At 35.3% G+C, this 19351-nt stretch overlaps 1 protein-coding gene across 2 annotated transcripts in view; it reads right to left on the bottom strand.

The window, feature by feature from the left end:
* The window catches only part of LOC120348843 (zinc finger homeobox protein 3-like), a 44910-nt gene that overhangs the window by 10271 nt on the left and 15288 nt on the right, over positions 1-19351 (bottom strand). For both annotated transcript variants that reach the window (XM_039426823.1, XM_039426822.1), the window contains exon 2: positions 19168-19268. In XM_039426823.1, coding sequence (XP_039282757.1) covers positions 19168-19254 — 87 coding nt within the window. In that variant the 5' untranslated portion in view covers positions 19255-19268. The remainder of the gene's footprint in view (positions 1-19167; positions 19269-19351) is intronic.

Raw genomic sequence — 19351 nt, 5'->3', positions numbered from 1 at the left:
ATCGTTTTTCAACAATGTGGAAACATAATTATTCAACAAAACAATATTCAATCTCAATCATGAAAATTCATTAGACTATTGAATAATTGAATAATATATTTACTTGACGAATACGATATAATTGAATATTTTTTAAAAATAATGAACAATCAATATCACATAGAATATACCAGTATCAGCTATCTTCTATAGAAGGCCGTGGCAAGCCAGAGATTCGGCAACGCTGTCTTTCTATCTTTATCCACTACCACTATAAAGTAGACCTCACTATAGTGAAATTATGATAGTGTGAATCTCATATATTGTGTCTATGACCTTTTGGGAAAAAGGAGAAAACTTATACGCAGTAGATGGAAAACTGAACCCGGAAAAGGCGAGATACCAAACAATTATTTTCACATTATGAATAAATAATAAGTAAGGTTTGACCTTTGACCATGACTGGTAAACAAGGCCAACGCCTAATTGTATGTGTTTTTCAATATCACTTCAATGTCGATGACTGCAATTTGGGGTGTAAATATTTAATATTCATTCCAATTTATCGTGAATAGTGGTCATAGCCAGTCATTCAGCATCGATTTTTGTGTGAAGGCGAATGTCAAGGGAATGTCAATTTGATGTACATCAATGACAATCATACTCCTACACCTACTACTCTGTTAATATAACGAGGGGTTTGATGGAGAAGAGGAAGCTGAAAAATAAGGATATCACTTTCAATCTCTCTTTTTATTGTATTATTGCAATGCCTAAAACCCAAAATTCAATTAGCTTTTTCTATAACTTCATGAGCTTTTACATGCATTCATGTTTCATCAAAACATTTTTGGGTTTTGTTTTTGGAAAAACAAAGTATTTTTCAATACTGAAATCACTAAAGAAATGAATATTAGTTGAATTAATAATCTTAGTATTAAGGTCACAAAAAAGATGAGGGTTTGTGAGGATTACAAAACATATCAGGGTTTACAAAGAAAGATTAGTATCCTAATCTAGGGTTTAGGTTTGGATTTATGTGAGCATCATCCTCATCAGGAGAATGGTTTATGTAACAGTGACAAAACAAAATTTGACATTGAATAAATTGTCCATTCATGTTATAACACTAAAAGCTAAAACTGTTCTAGCTTCTAGCAAACCACGAGGGAATATATCACAACGTCTAGCTTCTATTAAATGCCAAGACTGATATAAGATTCTCATTTAATTGTTAGTCTTCTGTTTGTGTTTAAGGAAAGGACCGCATTTCCAATCCATAGTGTTCGAGTTGATAAGTATCACTTTATTTCAGAGTTCTTGATTATTCACAGTCATTACCGTGTACAAAGGAAGTTTTCATAAGAGTACTGTGTAGTGTAGACTACTATTGAGTAAATCGATGAAAAGATTTGCAGCTTTGAACCGCCCACTTGAAAGTTGTGGCTTCACCAGGTCCGCGCGGGTAGAGGGTCGTGAGTTTGTTCACCTTTCCATAAATTGGTTTTTCTCATATTTTATTCACTCTGTAAACACCCGAGAGATTCACAAGGACTGGATGAGAAGGTCAATAATTACAGAATACATTACTTTTCTTTTTTGAGAATAAAAGTCTCCTTCTGTTTTCATTATCAATCCCAGAGTAACAATCTATATATTCGCGTTCATTCGGAGTAGTGTTCGAAAAGTTATCCACATATTAACATCGCTGTATGTTTTAGCAAGAGCTAGCAAGAATTACTATTTTCTCAGCTCTCCAGTTATGGTTTGAACTCTTTGTGATGGAAATTTGATTAAACTCGTCGGTTTCATCCAAACTCTTTCACTCCTATACTGAGCGTTTGTCTCATATAAATATCACTGATCGTTTCGATTTGATATGAAAACTTGACTTGATTTGATTTTTATGTGACTCACTGTATCCACGCTGAAAAAAATCTCCTGAAAATTTATCCACATCTCCCGAATAATACAGTAATATTCTCGAACTATCATTATGTCCTATTCAATGATTAAAATATTCTCGTACAATCATTATCGAACAATATAGTAATATTCTAGGGAAGGAGCACTGATAGTTTAATTCTTTAGAAACCATTAAATTAATCGCAATGCTTGTTCAAGTGTAACTCACCTTGCTTTCCAAATGCCGGAAATAGTTAGCCGAGTCCCAGCTCTTTGCCGCCCATGATGAGCCAAGATCCAGCGAAACTATGGAAGACACTCCCGAATTCGGGAAGAACGGGTTTCCACCCATCTCACTCACCTGCAGATCTATCTTGAGTGTTTCACTTGCATTCTCCGATCAATAAACATTTCACTCACAAGCCTACCATGATTACGATTCATGAGTTGTCTTTGAAACACTGTCACATTGTCGGGAAATTGTTGGCCGAAATGCTTCAAAGAGTGTTTCTTGTTAAATAGTCCTCACTAATTTTTGAGTAATGAGTTCCATAGATAAGTTTAATTACCTAGGGTTAAAGATACTGTGAAAAACCATAACTGAAATCTCAATGAATTGGGTGGTGAATTTTTGAAATCTTTATGCTTTCTAAGTAAGTCAATATAATGTAATTGTATTCTGATTCAAGTTTAAGTTTTGTATTTCCGGTATCTGCTCCAAGAAGCTTCATGTAAACACTTGAATTTCCATTGAAGTTGTGGAATCATCTGAAATCAGGCTTCAGCTCTCTACCTTATCAATTTAATTCTGATTGAGTACACATTTATTGAAGAAGGATAAATATTTCTCTCAATAATTTTAAAGTTTCTGGAAACATACGAAAACTGAGCTCCGTCATTCAATTATAGGCCTGGAGTGAACAGTGCAACAGAGTTCAATAATATATCAAACCTTCAGCTAAAGAGATTCCCGTATAAGATAATGCTAACTACTAAATTTTTTCTTTGAATAAGGATATAATGATTGGTATAATTTCCGAAATCTGTGTAGAATACGCCCATCATAATGAATCTATATAAATGCAAATTGAGTGTAGTCTTCAAATTGAAGCTTATTATTCTAGTTCAAAGACAGCAAACTCGAATAAAGCTATAACAACGCTATACGTACAATAATATAATAATAATAATAATACTTTTGTAACTGGAATGTATAAGTAGCCTAATTCTTTGTCACTTGTTTTTAATCAGAAGAGTGCACTGATAGTTTCAAAAAGAAGCTATAATATAAAACGATAATAGGAATTATGAATGTAGGACGTATATGAAATATTTACATATCCACTTCTTTATCTGCCAAATTTTAGTACAAAAATGCTCCGAAAATAAATATTGATAGATATCCTACAGCATCTATTAGAACATTTTTCAAAGTTCTTCTTATTTCAGCTCTGAAAATTCACTTTTAGTAAACCATTGAAGTCTTATAATAAATGGAGTAAGCTTATTATAATAATACTGCATGTTTTATAAGAAAATATAATATATACAAACTTCGATAACAGTTATCGTTTACTATTAGGCCTAGTTGTATGTGATGAAAAAGGCTAATATAAGTGTTTCCCTAACTAGCACAGGTTGTTGAAAGTAGTTATCCAAGTAGATTACGAAAATTCACTAGAAGTAAGCAAAATCGAGATGATTCATTCACAAACACTGGTTGTAACACAGTTTGAATATCGTCGCTCGAAATGGAATAACGAGCTAACTTCCGGCAAATCTGATCGAGGGAAACTGTAATTGCGGCGGTTCTTGAACTTGCGAAGAAAGCCGAGATGCTCCCGAGCGATAGCGTCCGGACTGATAGGCTTTGCTGGATTATCTCTCCAACACAAGCCGAGTGGACTGCGTTGTCATAGCAACGCGAACACAACACTGTCCAACGGGCAAGCGTGGTATTGTGTGTGACCCTTTAGTCGATTGTCAACAAACAAAAAATGATGACCCATGAATGGCATACTAACACTGTCCATTATATAAGTAGCCTACAAGAGCGCTTGTAAACTCGAGCAAGTCAAATCCATATATCTGGTGTAAAATGCATAGTTTCGATTATGAAGTATCAAGTACCAAGTCCTCATCATCCCACTACTTGGTGACAAAGTTCTTTAAACCCTCTTCTAAACCCCTCCACTCATATCCCACCGCCCCCCTCAGGGGTGACTGTACTCTGCACGCGAGCGTCGCACTGATTAACTACCCCTCTCCGTGTTATCTTGCAGTAAGACCACTTTTTTCTTGAATAATTTTGATAGCTTGAAGAATAGAAGATTTTATTACATGCATTTTAAGATGGCTGTCGATTCAATTGTGGTCATTGTGAATAGAATGGTCGTAAATTTGAGTGCTTGGGTAGGATAATAACTTCATGCAATATTTTAATGTTTATAGAGTTCAAGTTTTTTAACCTTAATGACTATTCTCAAGAGTAAAGTACTAAGCTAATGTATATTTATCAAGTAGACAATATGTAAATATTGTTGTACTGAAGAAAATTAACATAAATAATAGCTGAAATTCAAAATATTTGGTTTCATTACAAAAGATTTTAGATCGATTGATAAGTTTATAAGTTTGAAATGAGCTTGAATCAAACCACATCTCTCAGTAATTATTTCGCGAAAATATAATTCATTAAATGTCATACAATTCCATAAATCTAAAAAACTCATCAATTTACTGGAAGATTTTATGAATTTGAGAGAGATTGCGCGTTATATATTTATCTATAATACTTTTATCACTCCATCTTTTTGCTTTAGTGTCTAAACAAAGTGGATTGGCGAAGGTAGAGTGTGGCAGAGACGGTAGCAACGAAGGTAGCTGAGATTGTACCTCTGAAGCTAGGTTTACACTATGTAGCAGAGCTATATAGCAGAGCTACATGTCGGAGCTACATGAGCTACATGTAGCTCTGCTACAAGTTCAAAAAGTGACACTGGAGATCTGCTATATAGCAGTTTTAAGCCTATTTTCTCAGCTATATAGCAGAAAATGAGCTATCCAAAATTTTTGGTAAACATCAAAGAGAATCTGAGCTATATGTAGCTCTGCTACATGTCAATTTTTGTTTATAGCAGAGCTAGATGTAGCTGCTCTGTCCTTGAAGGAAGGCTGCCGCAGCTGTTTAGTGCCTGCTGGGTTTACACCAGATATACTGTAATCATTATTGTTGTCAGAGTGCTAGTAGGTTACTGCGCATTGCGAGTATTTCTTTTTGATTTATATATTATTGTGCAATAATAGAGAGTGAATTTCACTGGAATAGATACAAAACTATCCAATATCTTCTTTCTCTTCTCTGTGCTGAAAATATCACAGTAGCTGCGGCGAAAGCAGCGGCTGCTGCAAGAACTACCTTCTTCTTCGGCATCTGGCTGGGAACTGAGCAGTGAATACAGGTTTATTCCAAACTATGTAGCTCTGCTACAAGTAATGGCAGCACAGAGAAGGAAAAGAAGATATCGGATAATTTTGTCTCTATTCCAGTCAAATTCACTCTCCATCATTGCACAATAATATATAAATCAAAAATAAATGCTCGTAATGCGCAGTAAACTACTAGCTTTCTGACAACAAATGAGTACAGTATATATCTGGTGTAAACCCAGCAGGCACTAAACATAACTGCAAACAGCAGTAAACAGCTGCGGCAGCTTTCCTTCAAGGTCAGAGCAGCTACATCTTGCACCGCTATAAACAAAAATCTGGTGAGGTGCCACACAACTTTCTTTGCCGTTATGAGAATTGATCACCTGACGCTAGTGTTCCCGCGCATCTCAAGTCTACTATTCAAAGATTTGAGCCAGCTGGTGACAGGACAATAACGCTTAAGACACACGAGGTGTGCTTTCTCTTCATAGTGAATCATTTAATAGAATCAACAGTTGCCAACAGTTTGCAATTGGATGATCACATTTTCTCGAATTTCGAGCTTATTTTTAATTTTAGGTGAAAATGTTACTTAACATTTGTTGTAGAGATTCTCATGCTGAATCTTTTCCACTCAAAATTTTTTGTATCTGAAGCCTGATAATTGAGAATCTAAAATCGAACTTAGCATAAATGGGGTGGAGCTCCTGAAATTTTTACAGATATGGGACTTGTGGCAGTTGATAGAGCTTATCGATGACTATTTCATGATAAAGTGAATCGGGAGTTTGGACCGCCATCTGAGCTAACAAGTTTCTATAAAGAAAAGAGTATTTGTCGAATTAGACAAACTTCATTAACTATTTGCTTTCCTAATTCGATTCCGACGTGTTCTTTCATTGCCGTATTATCATTCTTATTCTTATGAGTGCATGTGGAAAATGTGGACAGTCAGTGAGCCGTGCGCCTACTACTCCAAAACTTCTCTGTGGAATCTGCAAGTCATATTATCACCCAGCATGTGTGAACGTTAAGGAAACGGATTTATCTTTCTTGAAGGATAAGCCGTGGAATTGCCAACCTTGCTTTGCTAATCAGCGATCATCGAGAATGTCGGACGACTCTACACCAGTCAAAAACAACAAACCTTCGAGCAACGACACTCTAACCCCAAATGATTGAGAGGTTAATGAACGACTTCAGGAGGGACTGGGATAGTAAACAGGAAAAGCTCGACAGCTGTTTGGAGGAAATGAAGAGTATGATGAGCTCCGGAGAACAAAAGCAGGTAGAGTTGAGCAATATTGTCTCAAAACAAAATGAAATCATCGACCGTCAACAACGCATCATCGACTCACTCAAGGCAGAACTTAGCTCGCTCAGTGCCGTCTCCAGACAGCCGAGGAAAGAATAGACGAATTGGAGCAGTATTCGCGACGAAATACTATCGAAATCCACGGAATACCTGAAATGCAGAACGAGGATATAATGGTAGCAGTAGCGGAGGTGGGGAAAGCGATTGGCTTCGATATATCTTCGGACATGATAGACGCGTGTCACCGTCTGAAGCCATTCAGGGATCGAACTGAAAATAAACCGACACCTTCCTCTATTGTGGTGAAATTCGTGAGGCGTCGTGACGCTGATAGCATGATGGAGCAGAGAAAGAAACATGGTATGATAAGGAGACACATGATTCGAGGATTGGAGGGACAGGACCCTGTTTTTATCAACCGTAGTCTTACCGCGGAGAGAAGAAAGCTGCTTGGACTGGGAACTGAAGAGGGACGGCAAGATAAAGGATGCTTGGGTGGATCATATGTGCCGGATTCGAATTCGCAAGGAGGTTGATGGAAGGACTTTCGTGATCAGGAATACTGAGGACTTAAAATTTCCATCACTCTAGGAGTTTGGCTGATTATCGTTTTTGTAGTGTTCTGTCTGTCTTGAGGAGTTGTGTAAGCTTATACATTGATTTATTTCATCTACTTCACGAGTTAATCATTTAATGTTTTATTCTTTCTTGTAAAATTATAACAGTATTAATTATTATTTTATTTATTTTTTTATTTTTTCATCAAGTTTCTGGAGTCGAGCTGACTAGTGTATTAATAATTGATTTCCTTGTGAGTAAAGCACAAATTTTATTTCTGTTTGGCTGAATGTCCTTCTTATAGCGTTTCTTCTTTCTAAGGATTCTCTTTCTTTAAATTTTATTTATTTTACCGGCTTGCAAGTTAGTTAATTAATGATTTTTCAATCCTTCGGTCAATATGATTGTTATTTTTACTATTATTTTCATTGTTGGCTCATGGTGGTCTAAATATCGCTTTCATTAATATAATTATTTATTTTTTCTCTCTATTTTCTCTTCAATCAAAATTGAAATATCTATTTGATTCTTTTTCTTTTTTTCATTCATTGAACAATTTTCATAAATTCATTAATAATTTGTATTAGGTTTATACTTTTTTTTTCTTTTCAACTTCAAATTTCTATTCTCTTTTTCTTGTTTAGGTTTTATATTTATTCTCATTAATTTTTATTCTTGTATCTTATGTCATTGAATTCTAATTTATCCATTTATTATCAGAATGTTAGAGGACTTCGTACTAAAACTTCAAGACTGTATGCATCGCTATTATGCAGCAACTATGATTTGATAATTTTGACTGAAACATGGTTACATGATGGCATAAAAAGTTCTGAAATATTTGATGAGCGATATGCTGTTTATCGAAGTGATAGGGGTAGTGGTGATGGTCTTCGGAGGGGAGTAGGAGTACTTGTCGCTGTTCAGAGAGCGTTGCAATCTGAGCTCTGTGAGGAGCTCACAACAAGCGACATTAATAATAATTATGATTCCGTCGGAATTAAAATAAGATTCAATTCCACTCACTTCTTTATTAATGCTGTTTATTTATCGCCGACAATTTCAACAAATGTCTTTCTCAATTATTGTGACCACCTTGAATCACTCAATGGCCTAATCAACGATAATTTCTTGGTTATCGGAGACTTTAATCTGCCTGAAATCTGCTCCAATGACTATGATCTTTCTGTGGGACAATTAAGGCAAGAATGCTTCACAATTTTATGTCATTCTATGATCTTATTCCTCTAAATCCAGTAAGAAACGAACTGGGTAGGACTATGGACCTGGTCCTTTGTAACTTTCCTGCCAAAGTCTTTCAAAGCGATGATCCCTTGCTTCCTGAAGACGGCCATCACCCGGCATTGTGTGTTGATGCTTCGTATTCTGTTCCGGAGGCAAATGAATCTCCGGGTGATCCAGTTGAATCCCGGTATAATTATTCTAAAGGGGATTACTTTCAACTTTATTGTAAGCTGCGGGACTGTTGTTGGGACTCTGTGTTTGGCTGTACTGATGTCGACTCTGCAGTGGACGAGTTCTATAGTCTACTCTTTACATATCCGGATGAGTATTCCAAGGATCGTATTGAAGAAAAGAAATAATAAATACCCTCTTTGGTTTACTCCTGATATAATTTCTGATTTGAAGATTAAGAATAGATGTGCACGAAAAAGAAAAGTGTCCCCTTGCCATGATAACCTTTTCAGAAGTTTACAAACATCCTTGAAGGCTAGAATATCTGAGTCTCATGAAAACTATTTGACATCGATTCAGTCAGGCTTAAATGGAAGTATGAAAAACTTTTGGAATTATGTAAATTCAACGATGTCGCTGAATTGGGAGTCCTACTGCGGTTCTGCGGTTGTAGATGGGTTCGCGAAATATTTTGAGTCAGTTTATGAGGTTGATACAAACGCCGCCCCTGATATGCATGAGAATGAGCTGGAGATGTCTGGGAGCTTGGGATTAGGTGTTGGTATCGATTCTGTCTCCTCTGACGAGATCCTGTCTGCTATTAACAGCCTTTGATCTAGCTGTTCTGAGGGTCCTGACTTGATACCTACTTTTATTGTGAAGGGTTGTGCAGAGGTACTCCTTAGTCCATTACAATTCATTTTCAATTTATCGATTAGGACTGGCCAATTTCCTTCTAAATGGAAGGTTGCTAGGATTACTCCTATCTTCAAGTCAGGTAAAAGAACTGGTATAAGTAATTATAGGCCCATATCAATTTTAAATTGTTTTTCCAAAGTTTTTGAAAGAATTTTGCATGCAGTTATATACAGGCAGGTGAAGGAAGTCATCGCGGACGAGCAACATGGATTTCTGTCAGGCCGTTCTACGGTGACTAATCTAATGGAGTTCAGCAATGAGGTATCCAGAGTTCTTGACGGTGGGGGGCGGGTTTATGTTGTTTATAGGGATCTCTCAAAGGCATTCGATTCAATCAATCACAGAATATTAGTTAAAAAACTAAAGTCGATTGGTTTCTGTACAAGCCTGGCAAATCTTGTTGAGAGCTATTTGCATTCAAGAGTGCAGTATGTTAATAATTTGTTATGTACATAATCTAGAACTTTCAACTGTACATCTGGGGTGCCTCGGGGTTCTAACCTTGGACCACCTCTCTTCCTTCTATTCATTAACGATCTCCCTGCTGTCTTTGATGGCTCATCCTGTCTGATGTATGCAGATGATGTGAAGTTGTACAAAGCGATTTTGAGCCCTGATGACTGCCTTAGCCTTCAAATGGATGTTAATAAACTGAGTGTATGGTGTATGAATAATGGCCTTAGAATAAATATAGCTAAATGCAAAACTTTATCATTCTCCCGGCAGGTAGCTTCACTCAGATGCATCTATAGTATTGATGGCGTACCGTTGGAGGAGGTAGAATCTTTTAAGGACCTGGGTGTGATTTACAGCTCTGATTTTACATTCAATAAACATATAGACCTTTTGTTTAGTAGAGCCAAGCAGCAGATGGGGTTTATCCTGAGAACATGTTCACCTTTCAATGATGTCTGACCCATAATATTTCTGTATAAATCTCTTGTCAGAAGTATTCTTGAGTATGCGTCTGAAATTTGGAACCCTTATTGTAATGATCAAGTACTACTTTTGGAGCGATTACAAAATAAATTTTTAAGGTACATGTACTTCAGGAAATTCAATTTCAATGTCCGTTTGACTTTCCCTCTGACACTCTGAGAAATATTTTCCAATTGCAATCATTAAAAACAAGACGAGATATTAAGTCTTTAATTTTCCTTCATAGCTTATTGAATAATAAAATAGATTCCCCATATTTGCTTTCATATGTCAATATTGATATGTCTACCATATCACGTCGCTCAACTTTCTCTTTTTTTGTGCCCCGTTCCAGAACTGTGAGTCACTATAATTCTCCGGTCAACAGAATTCAAAGACTTTTCAACTGTTTCTCTGGGCAACTGGACATCTTGTGGTTCTCTCGTGAAAAATTTTATAGAATATTAAACAGTCTATTGTGAGATGTCCTTGCTCAGTCGTGTTATCGATTATTTGTTGCTGTATATGGGTATGTATCTATTGCACTGTGTACTTCTTACTCATTTTGTTGCTTCATTGGCAGGTATCAGTCCTCTGACATTCATTTGTTAGTTTTATCCATTCTTTGTAACATTTTATTTTAATTTTAGAATCTTTTCATTTCTATATTCCGTTTTATGATAATTTTCTTGTATACATCTATTTTTTCCTTCTCTTGTATTTCTATAGTTTTTTTCTTTTAACATTATTGCAATTGTAAGTTACATTGCTCATTGTATAATAATCTTGTATTGTTGTATTTGTGAATGAGTCACATTAAGGGTAACCTGTTGTCTCCATAAATAAATAAGTAATAGGGCAAGGAAAGTAAAAATTGACATGTAGCAGAGCTCTGCTACATATAGCGCAGATTCTCTTTGATGTTTACCAAAAATTTTGGATAGCTCATTTTCTGCTATATAGCTGAGAAAATAGGCTTAAAACTGCTATATAGCAGATCTCCAGTATCACTTTTTGAATTTGTAGCAAAGCTATATAGCTGAGCTACATATAGCTCATGTAGCTCCGAAATGTAGCTCTGCTATATAGCTCTAGCAGAGCTAGATGTAGCTGACAGAGCTATATGTAGCTCAAATCTTATATCGCTCTGCTATAATTATAGCTCTCCAGCTACATAGTGTAAACGAAGCTGAGAGTGTAGCTCTCTCTGCCGACACGCTCTGTCTTGGCCGCTCCACTATGTTTTCAGCCAAACTCAGAGACTCTAGAAATCGAAAAGGTGTAAAGTGTGTAAGAACGTAAGGTGTCATAGTCTTACACAGAATTATCTCTGCTTTAATATCATCTTGTTTCGATAGTATTATTTCGATAAATTGTTGAATCAAAATTCGAAATACTGTGGTGTGAATAGATAGACTTGATGCTATTGAGAGCAGCAAACTGTAAAAATGTAAATACATTTCTAGATGAATCAAATCAATTTTATATTTATTGATTGAATTAAGTTAAAAAATGTCTCCAATTTTATTTAATGTGGAATTAATTTCTTCAACTTTGTTTCATATACTGATATAATGCAATTAATTCGAAATAATGTATCCATCCAGAATTGAAATGCAACAATCCAATCCACAAAACCCCTCATAACCATTCTAACAGGTGGATGTGGTCATTTTCTGATATCCTATACTATCCGAGAGTCTAATAAAATCTACATGAAATTCAGGTCAAACATTTCAGCCTAATAAGGGTGTGAATGTTTTATGATATGAGGCCCAGTAGCCTATATGCATTGTGCGATGCACGAATTCGATAAGTCGCACCAATACACGCACGCTGAATTACAGTCTGCTGCTGTGAGAGTTATTTATTTGGGGCTAGCTGCTAATCGATATGTGCTGGTAGCTTCTGCTGATGGCTACTTTCAACATCAACAAAGTAGTCTATTGACAGATATCAGTCGTCTAGATAGTTTACAGTTGTGCAAAACTGTTTGTTGATATCGGTCGATATTGATATTAAACCTTTTTGTAAGCTCTAGCTACATAGTTGGTAGCACTAGTGCAAGAGAATAAACAATCAATAGATTGCTTACTCTATGATAGTACCTATAGCTGTAATAGCCTAAACACTCATTGTCTTTGCTATTAGCCTACTCATCTAGGGCTGTGCTTTAGAACATCATCATTGTTATATTTCCTTATCAATGTCGTAAGAAACTAGAATATTTTGCTTTGGCCAATAACTTTCATTCATGACTTGAGTGACTTATGGAACCGTAGATGGGAGTAATATGAACGAAATTCATTGGCGGCCAGTGTATTAAATCACTTTCCATCGATTTCCATTCATACAGATGTTTTGTAAATGGATATTAATGGAAAATTACTTATCAAAAACACTGGCCACAAGTAGATTGACGCTTCTTCACTCCCAATGTGTAAGCCGCTTTTAAAATATATCCCCCTCCTAAAGAAAAATGGAGGATTCGCCGACGGAAATTTCAATGAAATTTAGTAGGAAATTTTAGTGAAATCTAATTTATTGAATTTCAATCAAATTTACTTAATCGTATTTGTCCCATTCAATGTGCCTCAGAAATTGTTCCACCTCCAGGGTTTCTCTCTCAATACATGGACTCTTTTACTACCTCAAGGAAGGTTGTAACCCTTTTTTTTAAGTCTAATGAGCATTTTGATTCCATCAGGTACAATTTTTTCTGCTAAGGATGATGCCTTAGACTTTTGTGTTGGTAACGGTGGGGATTAAGATGAGAAGACTGTAGAATAGATCTACAGTATTATTTTATATGTGTTAGTACAGGATCCAACCATTTTGAAGCTCATAACTATCAGTTAGCTGATCTCAAGTAGTTACCCTTCTAACGGAGTCAGAGCACGTCATCGACTCAATTCAGTTATTGAATGATTACGGAGATTATTATTTAGTGATTGAAATCAAAGCTTCCAATCAATATAATTTGAATGATATATCTTACTCATGAAAAATTGAAAATAGTCAGTTATGAGTGAAAACAAATATAACAAACTACACTATTTTCAAGGACAAGCAGCAAGAGTACAGTTACCTATTCAAAAGTTTATTCCTACTTCATCACTTTCTCCTATTTTAGGCTTCGCGTGACCATCCTCTGTCCATGAATCAAGCAATTTCTCTGCAACAATTTTCAAATTTACATCTTCACAGGTTATTGCCAATTTGTAGAAAAAAGCTTGATATTACTCATCCAATTTCTTGAGCTCCAATCTCCAATATTGCTTTGCCATCATTTTGCATGCCAGTGTGATCACCTTCACATTGCCCTTGGGTAAGGTGTTGTCAGGGGATGATTGCTAATTTATTATTAGCTGCTGAAGGTCTTCGACAACACCATTTCAGACAATTTTACAATGAGAGATTAGACTTATTCGTGGAGCACGAAACATCCTTAGTTCTAAAATATTGTTGCATGGAAGAACTATCAGTGTTAAGTTTTTAAGTGTTGATAATAAATCGTAGGTAGGCCCACAAGAGGGTAGGTGAGGTACCTACAAGAGTACAGTAAATATGAATATGTACTTTTAAGAACAGTTGAATATGAATTACTCAATCTCATCAACATCATGGGAATATGAAGTGAGAAGTAAATTACCATTTATGGATTTATTACATAACAAATCGTTGTTCCCTGTTCTCCTGTCTCCCTGTTCTCCCGTTGGTAGAGTGGCTGCTTGAAGCACTTTGAATTGGTTTGTTTTCAAATTGATTTCTACACTGTTGCAGGTTTGATGCCTAGTGATATCGGACTCCCCACTCTGTTTCCATGTCTGAGCCTCAAAATCATTTCCCGATGGTTGGGAACCCACCTAAAACTAATCTATCCATATCTCACTACCTCCGCACCAGACCAAGGCTAATTTTAAGCATCATATTCAGAAAAATATCAACATCCGAATCAACTTCAGCATCCGAAGATATCACACTGGAAATGATATCCTCGAAATTAAGTCATGGTTTGATTTCATCTGTTATGTAAACAACGATATTCTCGAGCGTTGCATTGCAGCTTGTGAAAATTAGCTAGCGCTAAATAATAGTGTACGGTTTGTAGGTTTGCTTGAATGTTGGGTGCATTTTTGGAGAGACTGTTCGTGCATGCAAGTAGCTGACAAGGACACGACACGAACACTCAGACCGTGCTTCCGTATCTTCAGTATCTTCTTCACATGATAGTCTTTGTTTATGGATTACACACACATTTCCGTTTCCATTTATCACCTGCTTCACGAAAATATACATTCCTCAAATTATGAGTAATACTCACTCACAATATAATAGAAAAGATCAATATATAATTGAGTCAATATATTGATATTTTTCTCTCTTCTACATACATTGATGAATTGAATTCATGTTGTTGTCATGTGCGTTGTATTCTCCTGAGATTCGATGATTTGTAATGCGTTAAGTCTTGAGTGTGATGTTTTGTATTGTGTGTTCTTTATTGTATTGTTTTGTGTATTTTGTATACTTAGCTGAGTCGTATATTGTGTTTAGTTGGATTTTTCTATGTTATCTTAGTTGACCGAGCGAAGTGAGGTCTAAGATTCAAGTCGACGGTTTGGCATTTCTCTTAATGCTTATAGGCTATGTTGCTCATTTACGGCGAAACGCGGTAATAGATTTCCATGAAATTTGACAGGTATGTTCCTTTTTAAATTGCGCGTCGACGTATATACAAGGTTTTTGGGAATTTTGAATTTCAAGGATAATATAAAAGGAAAAAGGAGCCTCCTTAAAAAGCCAATATTGAAGTAAAAATCAGACTATAGAATTATTCATCATAAATCAGCTGTCTAGTGGACTCTAATACTACCCGTTCAAAAACATCGAACATCTTGAAAATGTATTTTTCCATCAACGTTGTAGACAGTTGCAGCCAGACACGTCACGGTACGATAGGACAGAAAGCTCTATGTTTATTTAGGATTTTTTCTAGACATTTTAAATTCATAAATTTTTTATTAATTTTTGAGAAAACATAACAAAAGGTTGATGTAACTTACTGAGCGCGAGGTCTACTGTTCACAGAACTACTAGTATTGTGGAGCATTTGGAGTCATTTGAAGTGTGAAAATGAAAAGTAAACATAAACAGTAGGCTACCTCTATACATGTTTACAAGATAATCAATTATTTCATCTTACCCAGATGATAAATTTCTTCAAAGATGAAAGGCATTGTATAGTGTTGGTGTGAGAATAATACCTCTTTTGGTGTGCTGAGTGTCGAATAGAATATAAAAAAGAATAATATCGAAAAGGTTGGCAAGTGACCAGAAACGCTGAGTTGAATGAGTAGAAAATGTTGCCCTGTGGAACCAAACCACAGCCGTATAACAACCCACTTTATTGTGGGAAGTTGAAATTTCCTAACATGGACTAACGAATTGTTATTGTTGTATCAATAGAGTATAATACTGGACAAGCTCTAAAATACAAACCTTTATATTGATAATACGAACTATTTCGGCTAGGAAATATTTTCTCCAATTTGTATAACATTTTGACTGTATTTCTCTTGTATATTTTCTGTATTTTTGTATAAATAATGTATATTTTCACTCCAAAATTCGACTTTATTGGGCTCTAGAAAATTATTCACTTTGATCTCAATTATATGAATTCTAGTCTAAACAGTCTAAATGTCTAACACTCTAATTCTAGTCTAAATGCATGTTAATTCGTTTTGGAAGAGATAACATTGTGGTCAGATTCATGTAACATGAAGGCCTACAATTTTTTGATTAGAAGACTTTTGTACCGATTTCCATGAGATGTATTCATGTGTCTTTGCATAGTTTGGCATTATGTATTGGAACCACAACAATGTGGAACTAGGCCATACCGTTGCATGTCAACACGCAAACGATTAGTTTGTTTTAATGTACCACAAATCGCATTCAAAACCACGTGAATATGTTCAGTTTCCAAATTTTGCTATTTGCCGCTGCAGGTTTGGACTAACTCTACTTGTTCATAAACCTAATTGCAGCCTTTTCCTAATAACATGTTCCAATTACATTGACCTTCCTGATAAAGGTAAAGCAAGCAGCTAAAGCCATAGCTAGATCAGCTGAAGTAGACTGCTAAGTCCTTCTTCAAAGTTGGCAATATGCTATACATTGAATAGCAAATTATACATCTATACAAATTACTATGCAAGTTATTATATCTATACAAGAAGGAAAATACTGCATTTCTCTCTTCTTCTGCTTTCTCATATTTATTTCTTCCTAAAATTCGTTATATCAGTTTTCATCACCTTTCGTCAACATCTTTACTGTTATAAGTTGCACCGTACACTGGAGAGATAAGTTTCATTAACTTTTCCTTTTCCAATGTAAATGTGTCAGTTGTGTCGTTGATTTTTCCGACACACATAATTTTTTTGTACTTTCTATCTTTGAAATTATTTTGTGAATGAATAAAAAATTTTCAAGTAAATTGATTTGTTGTGTTGAATATAGTATATGGCTCGTTCTATACATTTTGATTCAACTCCAAGTGACTTGTTTCGTGAACCACATAAAAATGAAGATTGTCTATGCTTATAATTAACTTCCCATCTCCTAAAATTTCTCCATTTTCTTGTTGAATCCTTTCTAGTTTTCTTACCTTTTTAAGAACTCATGTTTTAACATCTGAAGAATTTTTATTTTTTGATGCTGACAGTATGATGAGTCATGTCATGAGTTTATTTCTTTTGAATTGGATAGGCATGCACGTCATGTACAAGAGCATAAGTGCAAAAACATTAGGCTAATCAACTCATGAGTTCTGGTCGCACAAGAGCATAAGTGCAAAAACATTAGGCTATTCAACTCATGAGCTCTGGTCCAGGAACCAGTTCCCTCTTTCCAGTTTGGTTGCATTGCAACGTTGCAACCTGCAACGTTGCAACCTGCAACGTTGAACTTCATGTCTGATTGCATGTCCATAACGGTCTTTCTCGCAGGCCCAGCTCAACTCATTGAACCTTGAACTTCAAAAGTTACAACACTCGCGTTGTTGAAATATTAGCACTGTACTTTCAATTGTAATGAGCCTTGTAACAAGAGGACAATCTTCTTATATTCATTGTTTGTGACATGAACTATGAGTAAATGTAAGGAGAACTTTACTTAAATGTTACTACATGTCATTGTTAGATGTCAGAATTACACAAATATATAGTTAATTCTAAACTATGTAAGAGACTACGTCAAATACTACTGTACCTTACATCACACCCACAGGCTTCCTCATTATATAATTTAGTCCTACATGGAATAATGTCATAAAATTGAGTTCTTTCTCAATCTAAATAAATTATCTAACATATTGATTTTAATTATTTATCATGTCCATCATACTCATTTTAAATAATAAAATTTTACCCAAATGACAAATTTTGCAAAGCATTTTGGTCGACAACTTTTTAAATTTCAATTCGCAACAGATCAATTATGAAATTTACACATTTTCCGGGTGACTCCTCAAGTTTTGAGATGGATTTATGACTCATATAATCATAATAAATAATAAATATTATATATGATACAAATAATATCTCAATTCCATTCCTTTTTTCAGTTTTAATTACCGATATTTCATGTATTTGATTAATGACTACAATGAACTCATAATGATCGATTGATCAAAAATTCTTCACAAGTAACTTACAATATATTTGATTATGTTCAAGATACTTTGATTATATTGTCATAATAATCCTAGTCTAATCACGACATCCCATGAATCCTTTTATGTTATCAAAATTAGCTATGAAGCTATGAGAACGACGTAACATTACAATTACCAGAAAAATATTTTGTTTGGTATCACGACGCACGACAGCTGCTAATTTGGTAGCAGAAGGAATCTGAATAAAGGAATGAGAAAAGAAAGGGGAAAGAAAGAATTGCAAAGAGAAAACCTCTCGAGTTACGGCTCGTCGTATCACGGTGCTGAAAAGATTGATGGTTTTAAAAGTGAAATCAACAACTCTGGCTCTCTACTGTTCATGAATCGTTCCAGATTCATTATTTCCATGCTACTGCTCCTCCGCAATTCAGCTCATAAATAGCGAAAAACGTCAGTGATATAAGGAGTACTTCAGGAAAACTTGAACGAAAATCTAGTATAGTAAATGCAGTAGACTAATTAAAATACTTCTCTCTGTATTGATAACGATACATGCAAGAAAATCATTAGGTTTTACTCATTTGCATATATAGAAATAATCAGGAGAGTAGTTAACTAATCGAAATATTTCTTTGTAGTTCTACTTTTATTTATAAATAGAATACAACTTTTATTTTTATACATACTTGATACTTTTTATCACGACCTTGATTTATATTGATCTGGACCGAGATTTCATTTTTTGTGATCTGCTGATTTGAATGCATGTCTTTAATGATTTGAATTAGAACAACCAGGTGGAAGGATGCCGGTGGGAAAACCAAAGCTGAGATGGATGGATGGCGTCTCAAAGGATGCAAGAGATAGGCTATACTTCATGATGTGAGAAATTGAAGGGCGGAGGCAAGGGATCGAGATGGTTGGAAAGGCAGGATTGAGGAAGTCAGTGCTCGATTTGGGCTGTAAGGCCTTAGAAGAAGAAGAAGAAGAAGAAGAAGAATGATTTTAATTTGAATCTCCCACTCCCACGCTTATTTAGGTAATTTCATTTTCAATTGTAATTTTAATTCAAGGGGTATTTAAGCGAAATATGGGTAGAGTAAGCGAGTATTTAGGCGAAATATGAAAGGTTTCTGTTAAGCTCCAATTTATTGCAAAAATACAACGAACAATGATCATTTTTATACGTGTAAGGTCACAAAGCATATAATTTATTTCAAGTTGTATAACATTTTAAAACGACAAAAATCTGAAATCTTACCTGCATCAGAGAAAGTTTTGACACGTTGCCGTCGGAAGACATTATTTTGGGGCTTGGGTTTGTAGGATAACGTTGAACCACCGCCATTGGACTCGTGCGATCTGCAATCAAATTCAATTATGTTAAAACCTATTTTTCTTCATCCCTTATCGTCTAATACCATCTCTCTTTAAACTGTTTTGTT

Source organism: Nilaparvata lugens, chromosome 4 (genome assembly GCF_014356525.2).
Source record: "Nilaparvata lugens isolate BPH chromosome 4, ASM1435652v1, whole genome shotgun sequence".
NCBI lineage: Eukaryota > Metazoa > Arthropoda > Insecta > Hemiptera > Delphacidae > Nilaparvata > Nilaparvata lugens.
This window is presented reverse-complemented; position numbering and strand designations above follow the sequence as displayed.